Source organism: Aulostomus chinensis, chromosome 8 (genome assembly GCF_037954235.1).
Source record: "Aulostomus chinensis isolate RoL2024-O1b breed Wild chromosome 8, RoL_Achi_v1.0, whole genome shotgun sequence".
NCBI classification, from domain to species: Eukaryota; Metazoa; Chordata; class Actinopteri; order Syngnathiformes; family Aulostomidae; genus Aulostomus; species Aulostomus chinensis.
The window spans coordinates 11,281,687-11,305,092 of record NC_141327.1 but is presented as its reverse complement, the minus strand read 5'-3'; the positions used below and the strand labels follow the sequence as shown (position 1 = coordinate 11,305,092).

Below are 23,406 nucleotides of genomic sequence, written 5' to 3'. Positions count from 1 at the left end.
ACAAATAGGTTTTCAGTTTAATTGTCCCACATATACCACACAAATTTTTAGGCCAACTGATGATGTGCAGGGACGTATATTAGCTGAATGCTGAACAATAAAATGCCCCAAAAAAAGATATTCCATCATTTTAAATCTATTTACTTGACATTCGGTGCCGTCAAAAAGTAACACTGGAAGTGGTCATTTGACGTTGGTCCCCAGTGAAAGTGACAGACAGGAACTCTTGACCAGTCAGAGATCAGTTATTTTACTGACGCAGAAACCACCTTCCAGATCATCCAATTAGCATGCAGTGTTGGGCGGGGCCTTGGCGAGAGGGTAGCAACAGTTGCCCCGGTGAAGGCAAGGCGCCATAGTCACGGTAGTCCTGGCGACAAGAACCAAGCAACGGGAATCAACAATCTAAATCTAAGGGAGAAAAAAAACTTACGACTATAAAGGACATTACTGGGATAAACCAGAGGTGAAAAAGTCAAATGTCTTACAATTATAATTCCAATTTCTCGAAGTTATGTGCGTATGCTTATTAGTACAACTGTCAGTGAAATTGCTTGAACGTCTCGGTAATGAAAGTGGTTGCTAGCTTCTTTCTAAACGTAGACCGTTGTTATGGCGATGTCAGATCTTTGATAAGAGCACAAGATGGCGGGTGCGTTGAAACGATAGTGACAATTGTAACTTACTTTTCCCCCTAACGCATCCGTTAAAAATACTCCGTCTATTTCCTGCAACTTCGATGGCAAATTTCAAGTAGCTAAGCGATCTGCACGTGATTGGTGTCGTCGTTGCAGATAAAACAGCTTTTGGTCGCTAGCAACTAGCTAGCTGGTTTTACGTCACAAGTTAACGTGAGCTGCTAGCTGTGGACGCTATCACTCTCGCTTTCACAACTCACTTTTCAAGCGAGCTCTCCACTAACAACAGTTAAGGACAGGCACTTATATCCGATCATGATGCGCTTCTGTATTCTGACCGCGACGATTTGGACACTGTGTGCTTCGTGATCTTTTAGTGAGTCAAGAAAAGTTTTTGGGCTGACATTGAAGTCACTTCCCTGAACTGCGCGTGCCAGATAATCGTCTGATTGTCCAGTTTGCCGTGTTGTTGTTGACAGGAGTAGCGAGGTTGGGGCTGACCTTGTGTCTACACTGGCAATTGGTCCAATGATTAATATGGATTCAGCCCAATTATTGTCCTGATATACGGGGCTGTCAATGGGCACGTGTTAAGTAATGTAAATTTTAAGAAACCATTTTAGTAGATTTGTTCTATATGAATTGCCATGGTCACATAAGGGAAAACTTGTTTTAGAAGTTTAATTAACACTTGATTTATATCTGGAGACTACACTTTTAAACAGGAAAGCCTCTAGACTACTGCCTAGATAAAAGCCTTGCTTCCTTTTTTGGTTTACAATACACACAGACACACTCTCACATACAAGGTTCATCTAGCCAGCACACTTAGATGAAGTAATACCAGCACAAAGAGTGTTTCTGTGCGTGTTTATAGCACTGTTATCAATTATTGCTGCCTGTTTTTTTATCTACAGAATTAGTGCCTCATAGCATTGGTTGCCATGGCAACTTCTGGATACTCAGAGGACCTTCAGCCTCAGCAGACCAACACAGTCACCATAGCAACACCCGCTGCCACCACACCCGCATCCGCCAAAACGGCACACTTCCTGTCGGAGATACCGTTAACCTCTGGTACCATTGCATCAGCTAACCAATCAGCCATCGCCTCAAAAACAGGACAGGATGCACTTTGTTCTCAAGCACCGCCCACCCAGGCTCAGAGCCAGAAGGCAGTGGTTCTGACCACTCCTACACAGCACTACATAACCCCTGAAATCCAGCACTCAGCTGTCCAGAAGAGCAATGGTCAGAGCAGTTCACCCCAATACATCATTGTGACTGTTACAGGTAAGAAGCACAAGGGGCTACTATATACATATGTCATCACATATACTTCACACCTTTCAGCTCACATAAGTATCAGGAGAACATGACAAGGCATGTTGTGTGAACAGGTTTTAGTTTGTCCTGCAGTTTTAGTCTTTAGGGTGTAAGCAACTTAATGCAACCTGATTGGTTAATCATGGGAGATATTTGTTTCCAAACAGTGTAGAGGAAGGTTGTGTTTAAATCTTAAAAATTATGAAGAATGCATCAAAGTTGTGAGGCACATTTTTATACAGTTTTTTCATGTTATTTCATATTTTAATTTTACACCACATGGTATTAATGAATATCCCTTACATTCAATGTCTTGTCAAAGGAGTTGTAACAATGCTCCTTTAGCCCATCTCTGCCAGGTAAATTTGCATTTCACACAACGTGGAGATTGTGTATATGGTAACGTTGCTTTGCTGCCAGGAGGATGCACACTAAGCACGTGCACCAGACACCAGCATCAACAATGTCCAGTTAGCCCTCTACCAATTTGAATGCGGTTGAATAATGTAATCATGTGGCTCCTTTTGGTTTCCAAATGTTATGAGACCAAACAGATCAAAATTTTACAGTGAAACAAGTCACCTCACAGGGGTTTTATGACACCCAACACAATAAATCTGCTGTCTGCAGCACTAGTTGGATAACACTGTGGTGCCAATGACTTAACATCATACCCTCTCGCTTTAGATCAAAGGGATGGAACAGTTGAGATTTTGTTTTATCCAACAGAAGAATTATGAACAGTATCCAAAATAGAATAATGGTGTGAGCCATTTATCCTGAAAAACTGGTGGGATTCTCATGGTTTAGGTTCCTAATTGTTGGGTTTAATATGGTAGTGGAGACAAAATAGATTATTTCACAGTGTATCAAGTAGTGGACACTTGAAACCTGAAATGGACATTTTTCATGAGCTTTTTTTGACTTAATGATTAACACAGTCAGTCGTCTTTGCTTGAAAGGCAGGTCAGGTAATAAGTGAGTTTCCCTGTTCCTGATTCTATGACCTGATTGAATCAGAATGTAGTCTGTCGGTTAAAAACTGTTCGTTTTTTCAGTTTTTTTTTTTTACAAAAGGACTGTATAGTTTTGTGCTGGGTGTCATAAATAGACTATATTAATGACACCCGTTTCACTTGCAGACACATAGATGTTGTGGTTATTGTAGTTGATGTTTACACAAGACAGTGTGTGTTCGTGAAAGTCTTTCAATCCCATGGCAAGTCTCACCATGATTGGATAAACCACAGATGTAGCTTCTCATTCTGGCTGAGTGATGCAGGCTAGTGATGGTTGCTAGGCAGCATTGTCTCAGTTGACGTCTGATGGATGGAATCTATCTGACCTCACTTCTACTGTAATTGATATTTTACAACTTGTACTTGCAGTTACTTCAGTGGTACAGAATCATGGAAGCTATTGTGACATTTGCTTAAAGGGTTATGAACTTGGTCAGATGTTCCTTTTGAATTAATTAACCAATCATCCTGTATCATTTAAAAAACAACAACATTCCATTTATAAAGAAATCAGTTGGTATTTTAAAATCTGGTCTGGTGGAAATGAATGAGAATGGAGCTCATTGCTGGTGTGTGTCTGTCTGATTATTTTAGGACTGTCTATTAGTAGGGTTCTTGGCCTGCTAGTATTGAATAACTTTGTGCACTCTCACCCAGATTGAGAGGCTGACAGGCCTCAGGCACAACTCCTGCTTGTGAAGAAGGACTACTGGGTTATTAAAAAACAACAACAACAACAACAACAACAACAACAATGCATATTAACAAGCATTCCCCACAGGGGTAGAATGGACCAAAGTAAAAAGTACTGTATTTTACCAGACATGCAGCAAACTTAGAATAATAACCCTGCTACATGAGTTCCACAGATCTATCTGTATTTATGGTCACAGGCTTGAGTGATGGGTGTTAAGATTCCTGCTGAGTTCACTCTTGATGATACAAGTCAAACTTTATGCTCTGTTTGAACATATACAACAAAAGAAATCTTCATGTATAAACGAACACACGGTCAGTGCTGCCACAAGGATTTTTAAAAAATTTAAAAACATGTTAACAAAATATTAAAAAGGACAAATGTGTTTCACGATATTTTAAAGCTCATAGTAAGTGAAACAAGCAAATAGAGAGATTGAAAACTACCAGATTAATCTTCTGTTGATCGGCTATTATCAATACATGAATGTACGTCTGTGAGGGATTGACTGATTGTTACTGATGGTTGACTGAGATTCAGCATCACACAAAACAAACGATGGAATAAATTGGTGGGAGTTCCATACTTCTGTATTGTACTGTCCACCCCAACCCCCCCTCAACAAGCACACATGCATGCACACAGAGAAATTCTCCTTTATGATTTAAATTCAAATTGAATAGTGGATTTTGCAAGTTATCCAAAAACTTAAAAGAGAATAGGATAAAGCGTAAGAGGCCTCTTGATGTCAGTGATGCAATAACGATCGCAGGGTCTGAAGGAAACGCTGGTGCTCGCGCTCTATGGGCCACACTGGAGAATGAAGCAAGCTTGCTCTGACCGAGCCTTCCAACTACAGGTTAACCCTTTGTTAGTTAATATGAATGGGGATACACCAACTTAATGATACACCTCTTTTGACTTTTCAAATATAATCAGTCCAAACAGATAAAGTTATGTTCGTTAAAGCACATCATTTCACAAGGGTCAGAAGCTTGAAACCTGAAAAACAATGCATCCACATGTAGCCACCGCGCATCATCCGACAGACACCTTGATTGTAATTACCACTTTTGACCTCCATGTCAGATTGGCTTCAATGTTTCTATATCCAAGTCTTATCATTGTATTATCAATCGGTCAAAGTAAGATCATCACAGTATTGCAGAGGAGAAAGGTTAACAGTGTCAAAAAGAAGGAAATCTTTAAATTAAATGGGTGCAAGGAAGTGAAGATTGCCCCCTCCTCCGTCCTCTGTTTACACCCTCTGTCCATCATCCCTCTTGTATCTCTCCTTTAGTCCTTTCCCTCTCTCATCTGATCTGCATGTTTACAAGACTGAGGGATTTCTCTCCATCTGGGGAGATTAGCTGTCCAAGGCTGTCCCTCTCTAGGCAAGATATAAGGATGAGAGGGCAGCCTTGGACGGACATCATCAGTGCCTCCTCAGCTTGACAGAAACATACAGTAAATGCAGGATGTTCTGCAGCGGCTGTTATTACAATTTGGAAGCAGTATGTCGTGAGTACTGAAGCTGTAGTGCTGCTGGCCATCGGCCTTTTTTGCTGACATTTGTGTAATCATCAACTGAAACTTCTCTCCCCCTCCCTGCATGCTGCCCCAGAGGGTTCCGTCCACTCCAATGACAGTCTGTCAGATTCCAGTCCACCTGCCTCAGGTGTTCCTACCCAGGTGGTCCAGCCAGTGCAGACCACGCCACAGGTAAGACACACACACACACACACACACACACACACATGCACACACAAACAGAAAGACTGTCAGTTTTGGAGCAGGCTGCGCCAAATGTGCTGATAAAAGTGCCACTGTGTCTTTACTCACCAGCAGAGGTCAGTGTTGCAAGCAGTGTCACAGGCCACCAAGAGGATTCAATCTGGAAACCTCAACAATCTCCAGTCAGTGCACATCAACCAGGAGGTAAACACAAACATTTCTCTATGTTATGTCAGAACGGAAAGATCCCTGACTTTCACTACAGTTGTTTGTTTGTTGTTGTGATGTCACATTCTCACCAGAGGAGGGTAGAATATAGGGTGGCGATACTGTGTATAAAGGAGTACCATCAAACAAGTGTAAGTGCTGCTAACTGTGCTACTGTAATATCATCAATCATGAGATATTGTTGAAATTCCATATTTGGCACATGGTTCACACTTGTGCTTAATGGCAAAATACTTCTTCCTTTACTCAACTCTGTGGGGCATTCTGATCTCTATTGGAGAGCTGACATGAGTGTCACATATTTGGCAATCAAGCAATGGTATATGTTTTATAATTATCTGTTTCAGCTTAGTTCCAGGGTTTCTACAGGTGCTGAAAATCCTAGAAAATGGCAAATTAACTCCTGTATATTTTCAAGGAAACGTTTGAAATGTGCCTGGATTTTGGATGAATTTCTCGAAAAATGCATTTTTCCATAACAGATAAATATTTGGTTGAATGGATTGCTTTTTATATAAAGAAATGAAATAGGTCTGCGAGAGCAGAGTTGGCAAAAGCACAGGAGACTGCAGAGCTTGAGCCCCTCCTTTGTGACTGTAGTTTGATCTGTCAGCCTGCTATGTTATGTGTTTTTTGTATATTTTTTCATCAGTGAATATCGGCAAGCTGCAGCAGAAAACAACACAATGATGAGAGTTAACCACAACTCTAGAGTTGCAGCTAAACAACAAGCTGGTTCAGTGTATAAAACTCTGAGAATCTCTGCATAGGTTGATCACTACAGGCAACATCACACTGTCATTTGATCAATTCTTATGATATACACACAGTTTTTAGATACTTAAAAGCTACTGTCTTACTGTTGGGAAGGTGGAGCAGGTGTATTCTGGCCAGGTGCAGTATGTGGACGGAGGAGGAGGTGATTCCACTTTCACCACATCCACTATGTGAGTAGAAAGACACCTGCTCAGTATTTTCACACACCCCTCACCCTGCTTATCTGTAGGTAATATATTTCTCTGTGTGTGTGTGTGTGTGTGTGTGTGTGTGTGTGTGTGTGTGTGTGTGTGTGTGTGTGTGTGTACGTGTGTGTGTACGTACGTGTGTGTGTGCGCGCGCGCGTTATGGTCTCCTTCTACACAGTCGATCGAGCAGCTACCCTTTCTCCGACTCACCCCTCTTCTCTCAGACCCCTCCCACCTCCTCATCTAACTACTACGAGGCCACATCAAGCTCAGAGTCCGACATCAGTGGATCTGTGACCACGCAGCCAGTTTCCGTGGCAACAGCAGGAAACAATAGTGGGGGTTCTGCTGCAGGGGGAGCGGGCTACATCATTCAAGGTGCTTATGTATTAGGAGGAGCAGCAGCAGGTGGAGGAGGACAGAGTTACTCCAGCCCAAACTCCCGCGCCCCTCCTGCCACTGTGAGTCCTCAGGTTCAAAGTGAAACACCAGTCCATCCTAATTTATGACATTCATGTTCTCAAAGTTCAATTCTTGGACCCTCTACTGTCTCAGGTGCAGTGGCTGTGCGATAACTATGAGGGGGCCGAGGGGGTGAGTTTACCCCGCTGCACCCTCTACTACCACTACCTGCTGCACTGCCAGGAGCAGAAACTGGAACCTGTCAATGCTGCCTCTTTTGGCAAACTCATTCGGTCCGTCTTCATGGGGCTACGCACCCGGAGATTAGGGACCAGGTACATGACACAGGTTTACTGATCCTGCTTCATTCATTAAGAATGTCTGTACATTGTTGTAACACTTGATGTGTGTTACAGAGGGAACTCCAAGTACCACTACTATGGTCTGAGGATCAAATCCGGCTCCCCTCTGCTCAGACTGATGGATGAACAGCAACACATGGCCATGAGGCAGCAACCTTTCTCACAGAAAAACAGGTATACACACCTGGATATAAGAGGTTTTTGGCATAATTTTTGAGATCAACTTGTAGTTTCAGAATACATTCATTAAGTATACCATGTAATCCTTACCTCTGCTAGTACACACAATCCAATCTCAACCTTGTAAATTCATGCTCTGCCTTGTGGACTGCTGACTAGATGGGAAACAGACAGACAATGATATTTAAGTCCTGGTGGACAAACCCCAGGGTCATGCCAGTAACATGGCTATAAATGTCACTTTGCTTCCCTGTGACTGTTTACTCATTCTGTCCACCAGGATAAAGCCAGTTCAGAAGACACAGGGGATCACCAATGGGACATCCGGTGGGACGGGTCAGCAGCAGGCTGCAGTACTTTGTGATATCTCAGCCCAGGTTCAACAGTACCAGCAGTTCCTGGGTGAGCAGCCACATTCTGTTTTATGAAGACTTCAGCAGACTGCTGTATCTAGACTTGGTTCTTTGTTTGTTTGGGGTAACACACGCTTTATTAAAACACTGATGAGTGGGTGTCCAGGTAGTGTAGCAGTCTGTTGTGTTTCTCACAAACATCAGGACAGCCGGTTCAGTTCCCCTGTTGCCTCTGGCTTGGCGGTCTATGGGTAGGAGGCAGGATGAGGGTATGTGTCCTGTAGCTGTCTTAGCGCCTCCTCTGGTTGATCAGGATGCCTGTTTGGAGGGGAACTTGAGGAATGGTGTAATCCTCCTAAATGCTGCTCCCTCCCCTGGTGAAACTCCTTCTTCTTAGCCGTGAAGATGCTGCTGCTGACTCTACATTGGATCTTGTTGTCCACAGTGCTCCCCAAAATGGCAGAGGGGGCGGAGCAATGACCAGTACAGCTTGATAGGGGGAATTGGTGATGTATAATTGAGTAGAGAGATGGACGATAGGGAAATAAAGATGAAAAAAGAAAATAAATTTATTTTTCTTAATCTAGAAAGTGATAAAGTGTGTTTTGAAAAATGGATCAGATGTTGTTTTTGAACATTCAAAGCTATATAAAATACACCTCGATATATCACGACCTGTTCTCCCTGTCCTGTTTCTATGTTTGTGTAGAGGCTTCTCGACCGCTGCCTGACTTTATTGATATTGATTTGCAAGAGCGCCCCCTGCCTGATGGTATCCTGTTAGAACACTTCAAGGCCTTTCAGACCCTTTACAGAGAGCACTGCGAGGTAGGCAGCCACCAGCACACGGGCCAGAATGCTCTAGATTCATGTTTGTGTCCTGATTTTTATGGTGGTCTCCCATGACTTTTAGTTTAAGAATTCCCTGGTTTTGTGTCGTAGCTGCACAAATTATTTTAAATACTAAAATGACCCCAGGTTTGCTGTACTTTTGGGCAAGCGCTGGAATTACTGGCTAATTGAAATAGCCCATTTTCACACCTCTGTGGCATCACATGTGATCCCAACAGGCCATTCTGGATGTGATGGTCAACCTGCAGTTCACTCTGGTGGAGACACTGTGGAAGTCCTTCTGGAGGTTCAGCCAGAGCAGTGACACAGAATCACTCAACCTGTAAGGTTCACACACAGAACAACAATCTCATGGACACTTACACCTATAATAGAATGTGAACTGTGTGTGATTCCAGGCACAATGAGTCTGAGAAACGCCTGCCAAAATCATGCCTGGTGGTGCTGTGCAAGTTTGAGCCAGTGCTGCAGTGGACCAGAGAGTGTGACAACATCCTCTACCAGACTCTGGTGGAGATCCTCATCCCTGATGTTCTGAGACCCATTCCTAGTAAGAATGAGAACTGTTCATCAAGGCAACAAGACATGACCCAGCTTTAAAAGGGAGGGACTAATATGTAAATGTGAACTGTGACTCTCAGGTGCCTTAACTCAGGCCATTCGTAACTTTGCCAAAAGTCTGGAGAACTGGCTGTCAGGGGCCATGATGAATATCCCAGAAGAGATGGTGCGCATAAAGGTAGTGTATGTTTATGAACCAATAGATATCAAGTCAGAGCATCCATGTGTTCTTGTACACTGCTGGATGCGACCACTGGTGATCTTATGTTATGTCCTCTGGATGTGACAGAAGCGATGGGCTCTTACATTATCATCTCTTCATGGCTTGTTTTACTTTCCTCCCTTTCCTTCCAGGTGGTGTGTGTTTGCTCCTTTTCTCAAACGCTGCGCCGCTATACCAGCCTCAACCACCTGGCCCAGGCAGCCCGCGCTGTCCTCCAGAACTCCGCTCAGATCAACCAGATGCTCTCCGACCTCAACCGTGTTGACTTCACAAACGTTCAGGTCTGCCTGCATTCGTGTTTGTCTCTGCTCCCCCTCATCTATGACTGTCCATTGGTGTCATAGTGAAATAGTGCAGAACAGTAACACCTGTGCACCCCCCTCCAGGAACAAGCATCCTGGGTGTGTCAGTGTGAAGATCGCATCGTCCAGCGGCTGGAACAGGACTTTAAAATGACCTTGCAGCAGCAAAACTCGCTGGAGCAGTGGGCCTCCTGGCTGGATGGTGTTGTCTCTCAGGTGCTAAAACCTTATGAGGCCAACCCTGTGACCCTCCCAAAGGCTGCTAAGGTTTTCTTGCTCAACTGGTCTTTCTACAGGTGAGAGGCAGAAAGACAAGAAACAATCATGTGAAGTTTTACATGAAGATGATGTCCTACGTCTGCTCTTCTCTCACCAGTTCTATGGTAATCCGGGACCTGACTTTGCGCAGTGCTGCCAGCTTTGGCTCCTTCCACCTGATTCGCTTGCTGTATGATGAGTACATGTACTACCTGATAGAGCACCGAGTGGCCCAGGCTAAAGGAGAGACACCTATTGCTGTCATGGGAGAAGTATGCGTCAGCACATGTACACATTGATACGATCCAACTTGCATTTTACGTCATATCAATGTTGTGTTCTTGCTCTGTATTGCAGTTTGCCAGCACAGTTAAGAGCCGAATTATTCCAGACCTGGAGAAAGGTAACTTTAGCATGCTTCTCTTCACGTATGTGCTATTTAAAATGTGCCCTTTTTATCGTCTTCCCCAGAGCTTTGCTCGTCTGTCCTGCATCAGAGGGCTGAGAGCCACAGAGACAAGCTGACTGCTCGTTAGCTCAGCACAGTGAATGGTAGTGGATGGGAAGTGTTGCCTGCTCAGCCTCCAAAATCTGGAATTCCTCCCGTCTGTATTCAAATACATCAGGTTGTCAATCCTGGTTTATCTAAGTCAGGGGTGTTGAACTGATCTAGTAAGGGGCCGTGTGGCTGCAGGTTTTCCTTCCAACCAAGCAAAAGCAACACCTGATTCTACTTAAATAAACTAAGCTGTGTCCACACAGCTCATTGGTTGGATCAGGTGTTGCTTTTGCTTGGTTGGAAGGAAAACCTCCAGCCACACGGCCCTTCACTGGATCACTTTGACACTAAGCGATCCTCTTCATCTTCTCTAAAGAGTCAGCAATAATTAGTAGCAGCAGGCACTCTTCTAGTTATCAACAAATATTTTGTTTTGAAGAGCTGCATCAAATCACTGCACCCAGTGAAGAAAGTAGTTCCAGCTCTGTGTCATAATATCTCATCAATTCTTATTTTATAGAAAATGTTATACACAACTCCAGTTATTAATGTTGGCAAAAACTGTAGCCACTGCGTATTTGGTGACTTGACGGAAGCATGCTAACACTTCCCTTCCACTACCATTCATTGTGCTAAGCTAACTTGTGGACCGTCGGTGTCGGTGGGTCTCAGTTCCTTAGTGCTGTATTTGAAGTGTCTTTCCCAAAAAGGTGTCATGTCACTTTAAGGATCAGTCATCAGGCCCCTAACTGTCACTTCAATGCCTGTGTCCATCAGATGAGGAAGAGGACGATGAGGACGATGAGAGCGAGGAGGAGAGTGGAGATCTGGTGCTGCAGTCCGCCTCTCTGAACGTCCTTGATGACGACAATAAAGAGGTGATGGAGCCGCCTGCCAAACAGCCCAAGACAAGTTTAACTCTGCACTCGCTGTCCGAGACGCACAGCACGCCACCTTAACATCATGCACACACACACAGAAACACACTTTGTTTTAAGTTTTAAAATCATGTCATCTCATTCAGCACCCACTGTCAACATGTTTATGCCTCTGGTTTGCAAAAATGTTTGGTGTTGAATATGCAGGGGTCTTGTTTGTGTGAAAACGTGGGAGAGCCCCGCTTCGCCATTGTAGTATTCTTTGCTTTTCTGCTACCATTTTTTCTTGTTGCCTCCACCTGAACAATCCCTCACTCTCCTGTGCCTTCCCACTCCTCTAAGTTGTGACTAGGTTCTATTAGCCACTCCTCCCAAGCCTAGACAAAGATTTATATATGTGTGTATACACATATATATATATATATACGCATACATACACACATACATGCAAACCGCATATATAGATTGTGTATTTATGTACTCCTTCCCTCCCAGCTTAACCACTGACCTGATTGCTGTGGAGAGATGAGAAGACTCCAGTGTTCTTCATTTGCTCTTAACTCAACAGATATCACTCACATTGCCTTCAAAGCAATGACTATGCAGGGGAGGTGGACCTCAAGCTCACTGTTAAAACTGATGATGGATTTTGTTGGCACATTGACAGATGCCATATTTTACTTTGTCTGTTCTTTCTAATTTGGCCAACTAATGGATTCTCTGTGCCTTTTGAGAGATTTCTAGCCTGAAAAAGCTTGTGTTCTATATATCTGTATCGGTGAATTAATAAATGAAGGTTCTGTGAAGTGGTCTTGGTGTTGTCATGAACTTTTACTCGCTATTTAAAAAAAAAAAACTGAGATAATGGCAGCCTTGTTGTGATTAGTCCACCCAGTTGGCAGGTTTTGTTATCTCTTCTCTTCATCCATCCATCCATCCATCCGTCCGTCATTTCCACCATGTCACTTTTTATTCACAAACACAGCCCAGAGGACAGATGGAAAACTCAAGTATTACCCCGCCCACCGCACAGAGCTTCATAGATGCAGTGCAACTTGAATCAGAAGCACTTACAACACTGTATCCCTGGCAACCTGTGTACCAGCTCGATGTGCCCGCTATCTCAAAAGTTTTTGTAGTGTTAAAGTAGATGTTTATTTTTACCCTTTTGTGAACACCGTCATATATTTGTATGTTTAACCATAATTGCCTTAAGATATACAGTATATATATATATATGTGTGTATGTATATATTTATATATATATGTATGTATATATATATGTATGTATGTATATATATATATATATATGTGTGTAAATGTTGTGGTGTGCCCACTACCCAGAGTACTGATCTATATTTTTATTGTGACGGTGATGGACCAAGCTTCTATGGTGACTTTCTAGATGGACCCTTTACCAAGAGCACAAGCTCTACCAGCAGCTTCTCCTACGGCGTGAGCAGGTGTTGATTTCAAAGTGTTGGACCTTGGGCTGGAAAGGAAGATCATCAATCAGTGGTGGGATGTTCTTCAGGACAGCCACACCACCCAATCGTTTTTAAAAAGCGCTTTAAAAAATCCTGGTGTGTTTGCATGTATTTGTTCTGTGGGGGCAGAAATCCAAATCCCAAGTGGAAAATAAAATAGACCTCTAACTGCGATGTTGCTGTTCTAGAACGTGACGTGGGTTCTCTCCTGCGCTTGTGCTGCTGGACCTTTTATAAATGAAGTTCTCTTGTTGTTACTCTGACGACCTTTGTACTTTAAATCTGTGATCAACGTTTGTAGCGTTATTCTCACTGTTGACTAAAAGGATGTGATTGGTCTCCCAAACAAGTGCACAGTTTTCTTTCCTGTGTTAAAAGTCTGGGCTGAGGTTGGTCTTTGCTGAGCTGCACCAACATTAGAGGTTCCCAACATTTCTGGCTTGTAAGGTGGGGCAAAAGCTCTTCTGTCTCTAGGGGTTTGTTTAAACTGCCAGCCCCAGACAACAGTTGTTGTTGTTGTTTTTTTACATATTCACATTCAATTATAGAGTTTACACCATCTGGACAACACAAAAAAATAAAATAAATGTTCGACATGTTTTTTTTTTTTAATCTGGTCCGACTCACCTGTCTTCAGATTCATCTCAGTGTAGATACTCAAATAAAATTTCACAAGTTTTACAAGTCTGTTTTACCTCATTCATAACCTGGTTCTCCCCAATTATTGGCCACCTTAGAGGGAGAGTCATAATATTTTTATGTTGAGTCGTATTAGCAGTTACCAACGATTATGTCGATCCGCTGAGTTCTTCCTCAGAACGAACCCTGCCGTTCCTCATCGCAGTTCTGGAATGTTGGGCAAAAAAGCTACGCAGGGTCACTGGGCTCACACTCCTGCTCGTACAAGCTGAATTAGGGTCACTGAAACTTCCTCCACAATGCACGGAAAGTAGATTTCAGTGCCAACTTTCCAGAGCTATACAAGGAACAGCATTGGTATTTCTGAGGAAGAACCCTCCTCAAAAATGTCATCATTGATAAGGACTCAAATAGGACTCAACCTAAAAAAACCTCAACTATCCCTTTTGGTTTGTGTCCAGTTGCTGGTGTTCACACTACAAATCTGATCCCCTCACTTACAAAAACGCCAAGATATGACCTGAGAAAAAATCAAATTTGTCTACGCACGACAGCAGCTTTGTCATCACAGGTCATGGGCTGCCACCAAAGGCTGAGTATTAATTTCGCTTTTACACATTTAAGGTAAAAGTAAGTAAAAGAAAAGTGCAACACATATTGAAAAGAAACCACTTGATTTGCAGGAATGTTGCTGTGGTCCTGTTGATCTACTTGTAGGAGTCTCCGCCCACAGGTTGGGAACCCATGACCTACCTTACCTTCTGTTTACATTCTCCATCTATCAGTTCTTAACAGACTCAGATGCATTTTTGAATGTTTTATTTTGACAAAATATCCGAACATAACTTGTCTTACATCCATGCCAATAAACACACAGCGTGATGCCCACTGGCGAAGCAACAACTTGCTACTTCACTGACTTAAAAGAAAAAAAACAAAGTTAAGTGTGGGTTCATTTTGTCCAAGTTTGATAAATACTGCAGCCGTATGAATCCACAGTTAGACTGAACTGATCTGAGCCAGAAGAAGCAGCGGCATCTGCCAAATGTTACATACAAATTACAAATACACACACTTGTTGTCTCAAAGATGCAGGCCTGGCATACGCTCACTTGCAGACACAGGACATTTAAGTACAACTTTATGTATAAAACCAAAATGTAAAAAATAAATGCTAATTCAGTCCAGCTCTTGGTGGTTGCAGTAATACAGTACACAACTATATGTATATAGAAAGGAGATGAAACCTGGGTGTCAAATTAAACACAGATTACCAATAAAAGGTAATCTTTTTTTTTTCCCCATCTAGAACACGTTTGTTTCCACCTGGAGCGCTTTTGTTCAGTTTTAATTTGACGTGCACATGTTACCGAGGTGTGGCCACTCATTTGCGCGGGTCTACCCACACAGAGCTCCAGCTCCATACTGATGATGAGTTCGCTTCTGTTGCTTTGACACTTGGACACCTGCTTCCTTCACAAAACAATCCAGGTACATCTGTCACTATCTGCCAATACTTGAAGGGATGAGCCTAAAGGTGAGAAAGGAGCATAAATAGAAACAGATTATACACTTAACGACACACAATAAAGCAGCATGGGGCCTTCTTCGCCAAAAAGTAGAAAATGATACGATAGAATGTGAAAGTGAACATTTTTCCAGGATGGATCGCTTCACACAACATGGTCGTTATGATCAGTGACAAAAACAAGCTCTTTTTTGACCACAAATGCCCCGTCACGCTTGTGACAGCCGGTTGCCAACGTTAGTCTTTCACTCATTTTTGATTGGTTTTGATTAAATGAATTTCATTTCCTTTTCCTAGAACTTTAATGCACTCATTTCTCAGGTCCTCGTCAGCTTGGGTTTACTGACTCAGTCACTGTGGAACAGGGCCATCCATGATTTACAGTCAATCATGTCTTTTGGTTGGTAACGGTAAGACATATTTATGGTACGGTCAAGAATAAGATGATAAGATATTCTGTTGTAAGTAAACAAATGTGTATATTTGTATGTTGTTGTCTGTTGTTTTTTGTATGGCATGACGCAACATTCCATCCATCAGAGAGGAGACGCAGATGTGGCTCTTTTGTCATTCTTGAAAGTGGTTTTCTGGTGTTTTTTGACCATGCATCGATTATCCTTTGGACCTGATCAGACCTTTTGACTCTTTCGGTATTTGGATCACTGTGAGGTGGAACAAGTGGAAAATAAACATTCCAAAAAAAAAAACCTCTTGTCGAGTGAGTGTTGATCTCTTTCATCGTGACCACAATAATGTGACCACCAGGCAAACCTGCAAGCTACCCCAACTACCTTAGTTATATTTAAATTTCAGGAACTTTTCACTGGATATATGTCAGTGTGTTTATCACATACTGACATTGTAATCACGGCTGTTTATTTTATTTGAGTCAATGTGATCTATGTGACCAGGTTTGAAACCTTTCTGATAACCAACAGTACAGGACATCCAAGAAAAACATTTTCAGACTACAACGATCTGTAGTGGATATCAAGACACAGCAGAACGCGTCCAAAAATCACCTTTGTGCAGAGCTTCATTGGTCATGCGATTGATGTACCGGGAGCTGCTCTCAGGAACCAGCCACTTCATTACTGTATTCACACAGGACTTCCTGTAAGAACTCCACACACTCCCACTGACATAGAGACAAAGCGTGTGTGTCACCCTCAACTAAATCAAACCAAACATTGTGGAATGAAAGAAGGGTATGAGTCACCTCCTCACCTGGTCTGGCCCTTGACCTCCGTTAGGTCACCAACACCCACGGTGCAACACACACCTGTGTTGAGGTCCCAGCTAACCTGCAGGTTGGAATGATAGGTGTTTGGCCTGGGAACAGACAGAAAAGAACAGAAAATGAGACAATAACTCCAAACAAGTGAAGAAGACCGTGGCTGAATGTAGACAGAGAGGAGGAAGATTACCGGCAATGCTCCTCATCTGAGGTGGAGAAGGCCAGTAACAGCAGACCAATGTTGATCATCACAGTGTTGGTCTCTGGACACACCTGGTACACAGCAGACATGACACCAGGATGAGCTGGTTTTCAGCTCCAAAACATTCTATATGAACATTGTATGTATGTGTGTGTGTGTGTGTGTGTGTGTGTGTCTGCTCACCTCTAATATCACAACATCATAGTCACTGAAGGAGCAGAACTGCGGAGCCCAGGCTGCATCGCTCCTGATCACCTCATTGATGAGATATTCAAAGTCCAGGGTCAACTGTTCCACACACACACTCTGAAAAGACCAAAACAAGGCACAGTGGGGTCCCACGTTTCCATGTATTCATTCTCAGCATCTACTCTGGTGAATTGTGTTACTGAGGGTAGGTGACAGAGCAACAGTAGTTTACAGTTACACAGTCTCAGGTGAAGTAGTAAAGATACATGATTGAAAATGTTCTTTAATTTTTAGGGGGAGGCTGTGGGATCATTTCCTTACACCCGGGCCTAACACAAGTGAATTGTAACGTTGGAGGTGAATTCGTGTCCTGGTCACATGGTAATATCAAGAGTGATTCTGGCCTGGCATCAACATAAGCCTCTCCAGGCTGTCACCCACCTGTCCATTGTGAGGCCCAGTGACCAGCTGGAGATTCCGCCCTTTCAGATCAGTGACTGTGAACGGCAGTTGTACTTTATCATCTTCATAACCTGGAGACAGAGGTTAATATGAGGACATCGGCTGCAAACATGGCCTGAAAAAACATTTACTCTTTAAAACTGTGTCTTTCTCTCACCAACAGCACCGCCTACATTCTGCTCTGCTGCCCCTGGCTGTTGGAGGCGGTAGTGCAGGCACGAGTAGTTGACATATCCAGGCTCCCCAGGGTTGGTGTCCTGGGATGAGGATGGCGTTGGAGGAGATGACGGCGATGATGAAGAGGAGGCAGGCGACATGACGTGTTCGGAGCATGGCAGCAAACTATGGCTTGATGTTGATGCTTGTGGTACACTCATCCGTCTTTCCTCCTCCATCCTCTTTCTGCAATCCTGCTCTTCTCTCCGAGTCTCTGTGTTCATCATCGTGTCTCCTGGTTTTCGTGCTGCCTCTCTTTCACCACCATCAGCTGTTCTCCTTTCTATCTGGCCTTCCTTTTCTTTCCCTGCTCCTCCTTGGGCTCGCCTGAAGAGGTCAGCTGCAAACTCCCGGGCTCGCACAGCTGCTTGGGACTGACTGGGTGATGAGGGGACCAGAACAGGCCGGCTAGGGGGTGGCTGGCTGCAAGGAGGTCCCTGAGATAGTGAGGAAGCAGAGGCTGAGGAGGTGGGGGAGATAGGCGTGGAGGCTTGACTTGACGAGGCCAGTCTCTTTGAGTAGAGAATCTGCGATGACTGACCCTGCTTACCTGAAAGATATAGACAAAGATATAGAACCACAATGCTAAAACCAATCAACACTAGCTCAGCCTGAATGGGACAGTCTCACTGATGTGAATGAATGAGCATCCTTCTATAATCTTCAGCACTGCTACAGGAAAACAACTAATACGGGGCACTACAAAGAAAAAGACGCTGATGGGTACCGCAAAATATCTTATTTGTTGGACACCATTCCCTCCAAAGCTTAGCTTCTTCTACTGAGAAACTAATAGAGTGGCAGGTATGATGCATTTTTGTGCACAAACCAGAACATTAGCATTTCCATCATTCACCCCAACAAAAAGCCAACGGGTTAATTGCCGTGTCTCCTGGGTTTCGCGCTGCCTCTTTTTCCCCACCATCAGCTGTTCACCTTTCCATCGGGCCTTCCTTTTCTTTCCCTGCTCCTCCTTGGGCCCGCCTTACCTTATGGTCCAAAAAAAGTTTACCTTCACTGATGGCCATCACTCTCCCAATTTCTCAAGTGTAACTTCCTGCCAGTTTGTCCCAGGATTTACTGATGTATTGGAACTTGTTGGACAAAATGTTAAAATATCCCACGCTAGTGTGAACCACAGACTTTATTTCAGGCGTTTAACCCAAAAAAACCTTCCAAAATTCCACTGTCTTTAAGACGACAGAAACAGATAAGTCCTAATTACTTACAGGTTTCTAAAGCCCCTTTCACACTGCACCAAAAATGCCGGTGAACACAGGGGTTTGGGCACTCTGAAAGGGTTGACTCTGCATTTATGTGTAATGATGACGTCGTCAGAGCGATGACATACGAGACAGAAAAACACAGGAACGCAGTTCTCACAGCGGGAGCTCAGACCCGCGCCTGCTGGAAGCTTGAATGCGCCCGAATGCCGAGCAAACATGGGTACATAAACCCGCTTTGACGTGTGTGTTTCAGTGTGAAAGGGGTATAACTTTCAGGACTCAATTCTGTGCTTTTTTTTCTTGTCCACCCTATCCAGTAAAATATGCGGGATGGCTCTTGATGGGACCCTGCAACAGCTCATTATCTAAATAATCTCATAGCTCACAGTGTTGTGCTGCGCTGCCACAATTGAATTTAGCATCGTGAACAGGACGCTGGAGTGTGAGATGGCAGTCACTGAAACTAGGAATTAAGCATGCAAATCATGCAGTATATCTATTGTATTCAATTTTAATAATCTCAAGTCTATTTGTATATTTTTGTGTGGTTTCACCCCTGTCAAAAGGAAAAACAAGGACAGAGAGAAGTGCTGACACTGCTATTTGTGTGAGACTGTTACCTGGGCAGAGTGAGATGCCGCAGGCCACCAGAGAGTAGCTAGTGTTTAACAGGATGACCTGGTCCTTCTTCAGCTGGAAGGCTGGCTGGAAAGTAGGAAATGGGTAGACCACTTGGTACCTGCTGTTGAGGACATAGCCATGCTCCAGACACTCGCCACTTCCTGCCGAGATATGAGACAAGACCATTTTACGTTTCACAATAAGAGGAAAACGTCACTACTATGCTACTTTGATTGTTGACAGTGAACCTGACAAAGCTGGTGGAATGCTGCCCTGGTGAGTGGCTTTACAGATTCAACATAATCAGAGTGACGTGTAATAGATCACTGCGTTCAGACTGGGTCCCACAGGACACAAATCTTGCAGGAGTGACCACTTTCATTTTGGTGCTGTGGATGGGGGAGGGGGTTCCTCAAACAAAACGGAAAAAGCAAAAGCAAAGCAAGGCAGCTTGGACTGTACACTAAAGGCTCGTTTCCACTGGCTCACTTCGGCTGAGGTCGGTTAGGCCCCGTTTCCAATGGCCCCAACACGGTACTAACATTACCATTTTGGCTCCTGTTCTGCTGGGGTTCCAAGCGAGCCGAGCGGGGACTAAAATGTGACGTAAAGACATAGTAGGACACTGATTGGGTAACTTATCCACTTACGTCGTCTACTTGGTATCATCTTAGCCTCGGCGGAATACTTGTTAGTTGCTTGGCAAAGTCTTTTATTCTTTTCTTGGGTGTTCTGTTTCGCCACTTGAAGTCTTTCAAGCCTCCCTTACTTTCAGTTTAAGCAAAAACCACTGCCTGAACAACAGGTATAACGCTGCCTCTATGTCGTCCATTGTTGTTGTTGAGTCGCACCCAAATTACGCTGGGGAACTCTCAGCCGGTGAGTCCACCCACACTGACGTGATACCCAGTGCTAGTGGAAACGCACCCGTATTGAGCCATACCAACCCGACCCCACCCGACCTGAGCTTAAGTGAGCCAGTGGAAACAGGCCCTAATTGAGCAAAAAAACAAGTTCTGTGCAGGGCTTTCCCACAACATTGCCACGACATGTGATGCTGCATGACCATTCTAGCTCTCCCCTTTTCCAAAGCATTTTGAATTGATGACCATCTCTGCTGCCATCTTACTTATAGAACAGCATTGCCTCAAATTCTTGGTGAATTTGACACAAAAAAAAAAAAAACAGCAAGGCATAACAACACTATTGCAACCTTGAATTGGCTGTGTCACAGAGGCTACAAAGAGAGGCAGTGCAATCAGGAGACGAGAGAGAGAGAGAGAGATAGAGAGAGAAAGTGTGTGTGTGTGTGTGTGTGTGTGTGTGTCCTTACCTGTGCGTATGGTTGTTGTTGAGGGAACAGGGCAGCAGTCAGAGCAAGGTTTAGGAGGAGGCATGGAGGCAATGGTGATGTAGATGTCTCGGTTGTTCTCATCACTCATCATCAAGTTCATCAGAACGGAGCTCGAGCTGCGCGTACTGCCAGGCGGGGCCACATATGAAAACACAAGCAATTTCATAACACACTGCAGCTAATACAGTACAAATGGAGAGTAAATTGAATCAGCTGCATGGGATTGTTGCCTTACTTAAAGCCAAAGATGACAATTTTGGAGTGGTCATTTGGCCACTCACACACAGTAAGGTAAAGGTCACTGTAGATTTCCTCGCCTGCAAATAATCGCACATGATGGACCTAAAGAGATAAATCACAAAATCATATTTCCCCACTGAATATAAATCTTCCCTTGCTATAATTCAAGCTGGATGATGTGATATTTCATGTAATTAGCCTTCTTTTACCATGTATATTTCCTGATGGAACTCATAAAGGCACTGATACCCTTTACAGGAAACAAGTAAGTTAATATCAACTGCTTTACCTGTTTGAGTCTACTGTGCAGGTTGAACTCCCACCAATACAGATGATAAGTATAGAAAGAGAAGTCGTCATCTTCCCCACAGTCACTGGTGTAGGACAGAACGTAGCGACCACATTTGGTGAAGCCAAGAAATATATGTCTGGAACCAAAAATGACACCGCCATAATGAATGCATTGGCTTGAACAGTAACATTAACCCTCTGTGTAATCTAGGGCTGAATATTATCTAGAAATTGTATTGAAATCTGAGGTGGTGCAATATCTGCTACAGAAAAAAACATAAAATACCATTCTAGAAGGAGTATTGTTTATGCTGCAGAGATTCAAAAAAAAAAAAGATATCCTACAGACTTGAGTAACAAACTTTATCTACAAAAATCCCACCATTATCATTTCCATACATTTTACATTTAAAATGTCAATAATAACACATGAATAAAAAAGCCCTCTATTATTGTGAATCATATCACAATTTCAACATCAGTAAAATAACAGCAATTGCATATTATATCAAAATTGTTTAGTCCAATACACTGCCTCTGTATTGGTGCCAAAGTCATGTGGATTGTGTGTTAACCATAATATGACATCTGCAGACTGAATGATATTTCATAATGAATGTGATTACCAAACTCGCGGTTACATCCATTCAGGATAATGGTCTCTCTCACTCCCACTTATTGTGAGATGCAGATTTTAGAAACCCTTAAGTTTTCGTGTCTGTGTTAGATTTCCCAATATTGATTCCCATACACCCCATTTAGTTTGTTACACTCTATTTGTGCATGAGTATGCTCAGTAGGAAAACGTGTTTCAATGACAATAAAGAGGTAACACACACTGACCCTGCCCGTAGAAACTCCTCGCTGACAATGTTCTTTAATGGAACACACACACGGGGTGGGAGCTTCCTGAACAAGCGCTGAGAAAACTGCCCTGACAGCTGTAGAGGGGCAAGAGAGTCAAAACAGATGTAGCTAGACAAACTAAGAAATGCGTACAAGTTGAAACTTAACACTGAATGTGAAATATTTATCATTAACAAGTTATCTTTTTTTACACTACACAAGAACTGAATGATATATATATATATATATACACACACACAGTAGATCATTTGACTGTACATGGATCTGGCAAAGCATTTAAACCACTGACAGACTTCATATGGAGTATAATAGACGTGCCCTGCAATAAACCCCCCTTCCATAACATAAAGATGATAATGCTCAATTTTATTTCAGCTGTTTGAGAATTATGTTAAAACTGTCATTTAGGATCCTGTCGTGATCGATGCTACTGTACTGAACTTGCTTTTACTGAGAACTGTTCCTAATATTTTGTCTGCTTAATCCATATGAATGGGATGGGCTGAATATTAGATAGACCCTTTAGTAAAACCCAGTGTTTTACAACAGCACCACAAACTACAGCACTCCATTATCAGCGTTAACTTAAAAAGAACTCCTCGCTCCCACAGATTCAACAAAAACTGGTTAATATCACCCTTTAGAAGCGGGATTCATTACAGGGCTGTTGCATTATAGTAGTAGTGGTATCAGCATTGATCCTGTAAGTGGTTTAAAAGCTTTGGTTGACTCATGTATAGTCAAGGAGCTAACTGTGATAGAACAACAAATATAAGTTGCAGCTCCGTTTAGCCAAAGCTAACACCAAAGGCTATTTATCGCTGGCTTTCGTAGTTAGCATGCTAACACCATTCCCACGACTGTAGAACTGTTTGCAAGCCAATACTGAGGCATACAAAATGCTAGAAATACCACCAAAAAAGAAGGAAATACTGTTTTGTAGCATGGGTGGCATGGCTAATTAGCCACCTGCATACCATTATGTTAGCCACCGAGCTAGGTAGCAGCTCTAAGTTAGCCTCAGACGCTCCTGAAAACAAGTAGGTTGAACCGTACGAGGGTACTTCAGACGGAACCTTTTCTTGTTTTCTGCTCTACATTTGGTAGATCACACGCCTACCTTCCCCCGCATGAGAAGCTTCACGACATGGTCTTTATGTTTCCTTTGAGTTTTGTGTTTGCTATCGTCCTTTTCTGATTTCGAGCTGGGCGCCATCTCCCACCAGACTGTTGTCTCTCGCGCACACAGGACGGCCCTGATTGGACAACTGCTGCACGAGACTGACTGTACTCGCCGTTGGCCACATCCATCACAACCAAAACAAAGGTAGGGCTCCCTAGGGGTGACATCTGCAGGAAGCCCCCACAAA

The 23,406-nt window shown here is 43.3% G+C and overlaps 2 protein-coding genes across 4 annotated transcripts; one reads left to right on the top strand and one right to left on the bottom strand.

Moving 5' to 3' along the window:
- Positions 1-316: 316 nt before the first annotated feature.
- Positions 317-13,552, top strand: LOC147257128 (MHC class II regulatory factor RFX1-like). Of its 3 annotated transcripts, none has more exons than XM_086210902.1 (18): positions 317-466; positions 1,556-1,931; positions 5,305-5,402; positions 5,529-5,618; positions 6,513-6,589; positions 6,786-7,068; positions 7,163-7,344; positions 7,426-7,545; positions 7,832-7,953; positions 8,614-8,732; positions 8,975-9,078; positions 9,155-9,306; positions 9,398-9,495; positions 9,672-9,821; positions 9,927-10,138; positions 10,219-10,372; positions 10,458-10,503; positions 11,377-13,552. In XM_086210902.1, the coding sequence occupies exons 2-18, from the start codon at positions 1,583-1,585 to the stop codon at positions 11,556-11,558; spliced, it is 2,538 nt and encodes an 845-aa protein (XP_086067028.1). In that variant the 5' UTR covers positions 317-466; positions 1,556-1,582; the 3' UTR covers positions 11,559-13,552. The 3 variants fall into 3 exon arrangements, with proteins under 3 accessions (XP_086067028.1, XP_086067026.1, XP_086067027.1); XM_086210900.1 differs by having other exon boundaries at positions 5,526-5,618; XM_086210901.1 differs by lacking the exon at positions 317-466 and adding an exon at positions 725-1,014 and having other exon boundaries at positions 5,526-5,618.
- An 862-nt stretch (positions 13,553-14,414) lies between these two features.
- dcaf15 (DDB1 and CUL4 associated factor 15) lies at positions 14,415-23,299 on the bottom strand. The gene is made up of 13 exons (XM_086210913.1): positions 23,157-23,299; positions 22,013-22,110; positions 21,168-21,306; positions 20,874-20,980; positions 20,618-20,763; positions 19,284-19,445; positions 17,379-17,987; positions 17,201-17,292; positions 16,754-16,876; positions 16,559-16,641; positions 16,359-16,463; positions 16,154-16,269; positions 14,415-15,134 (listed from the first exon to the last, which is right to left on the bottom strand). Exons 1-13 carry the CDS (start codon positions 23,250-23,252, stop codon positions 15,079-15,081), a joined length of 1,932 nt encoding a protein of 643 aa, XP_086067039.1. The 5' UTR covers positions 23,253-23,299; the 3' UTR covers positions 14,415-15,078.
- Positions 23,300-23,406: the final 107 nt, after the last annotated feature.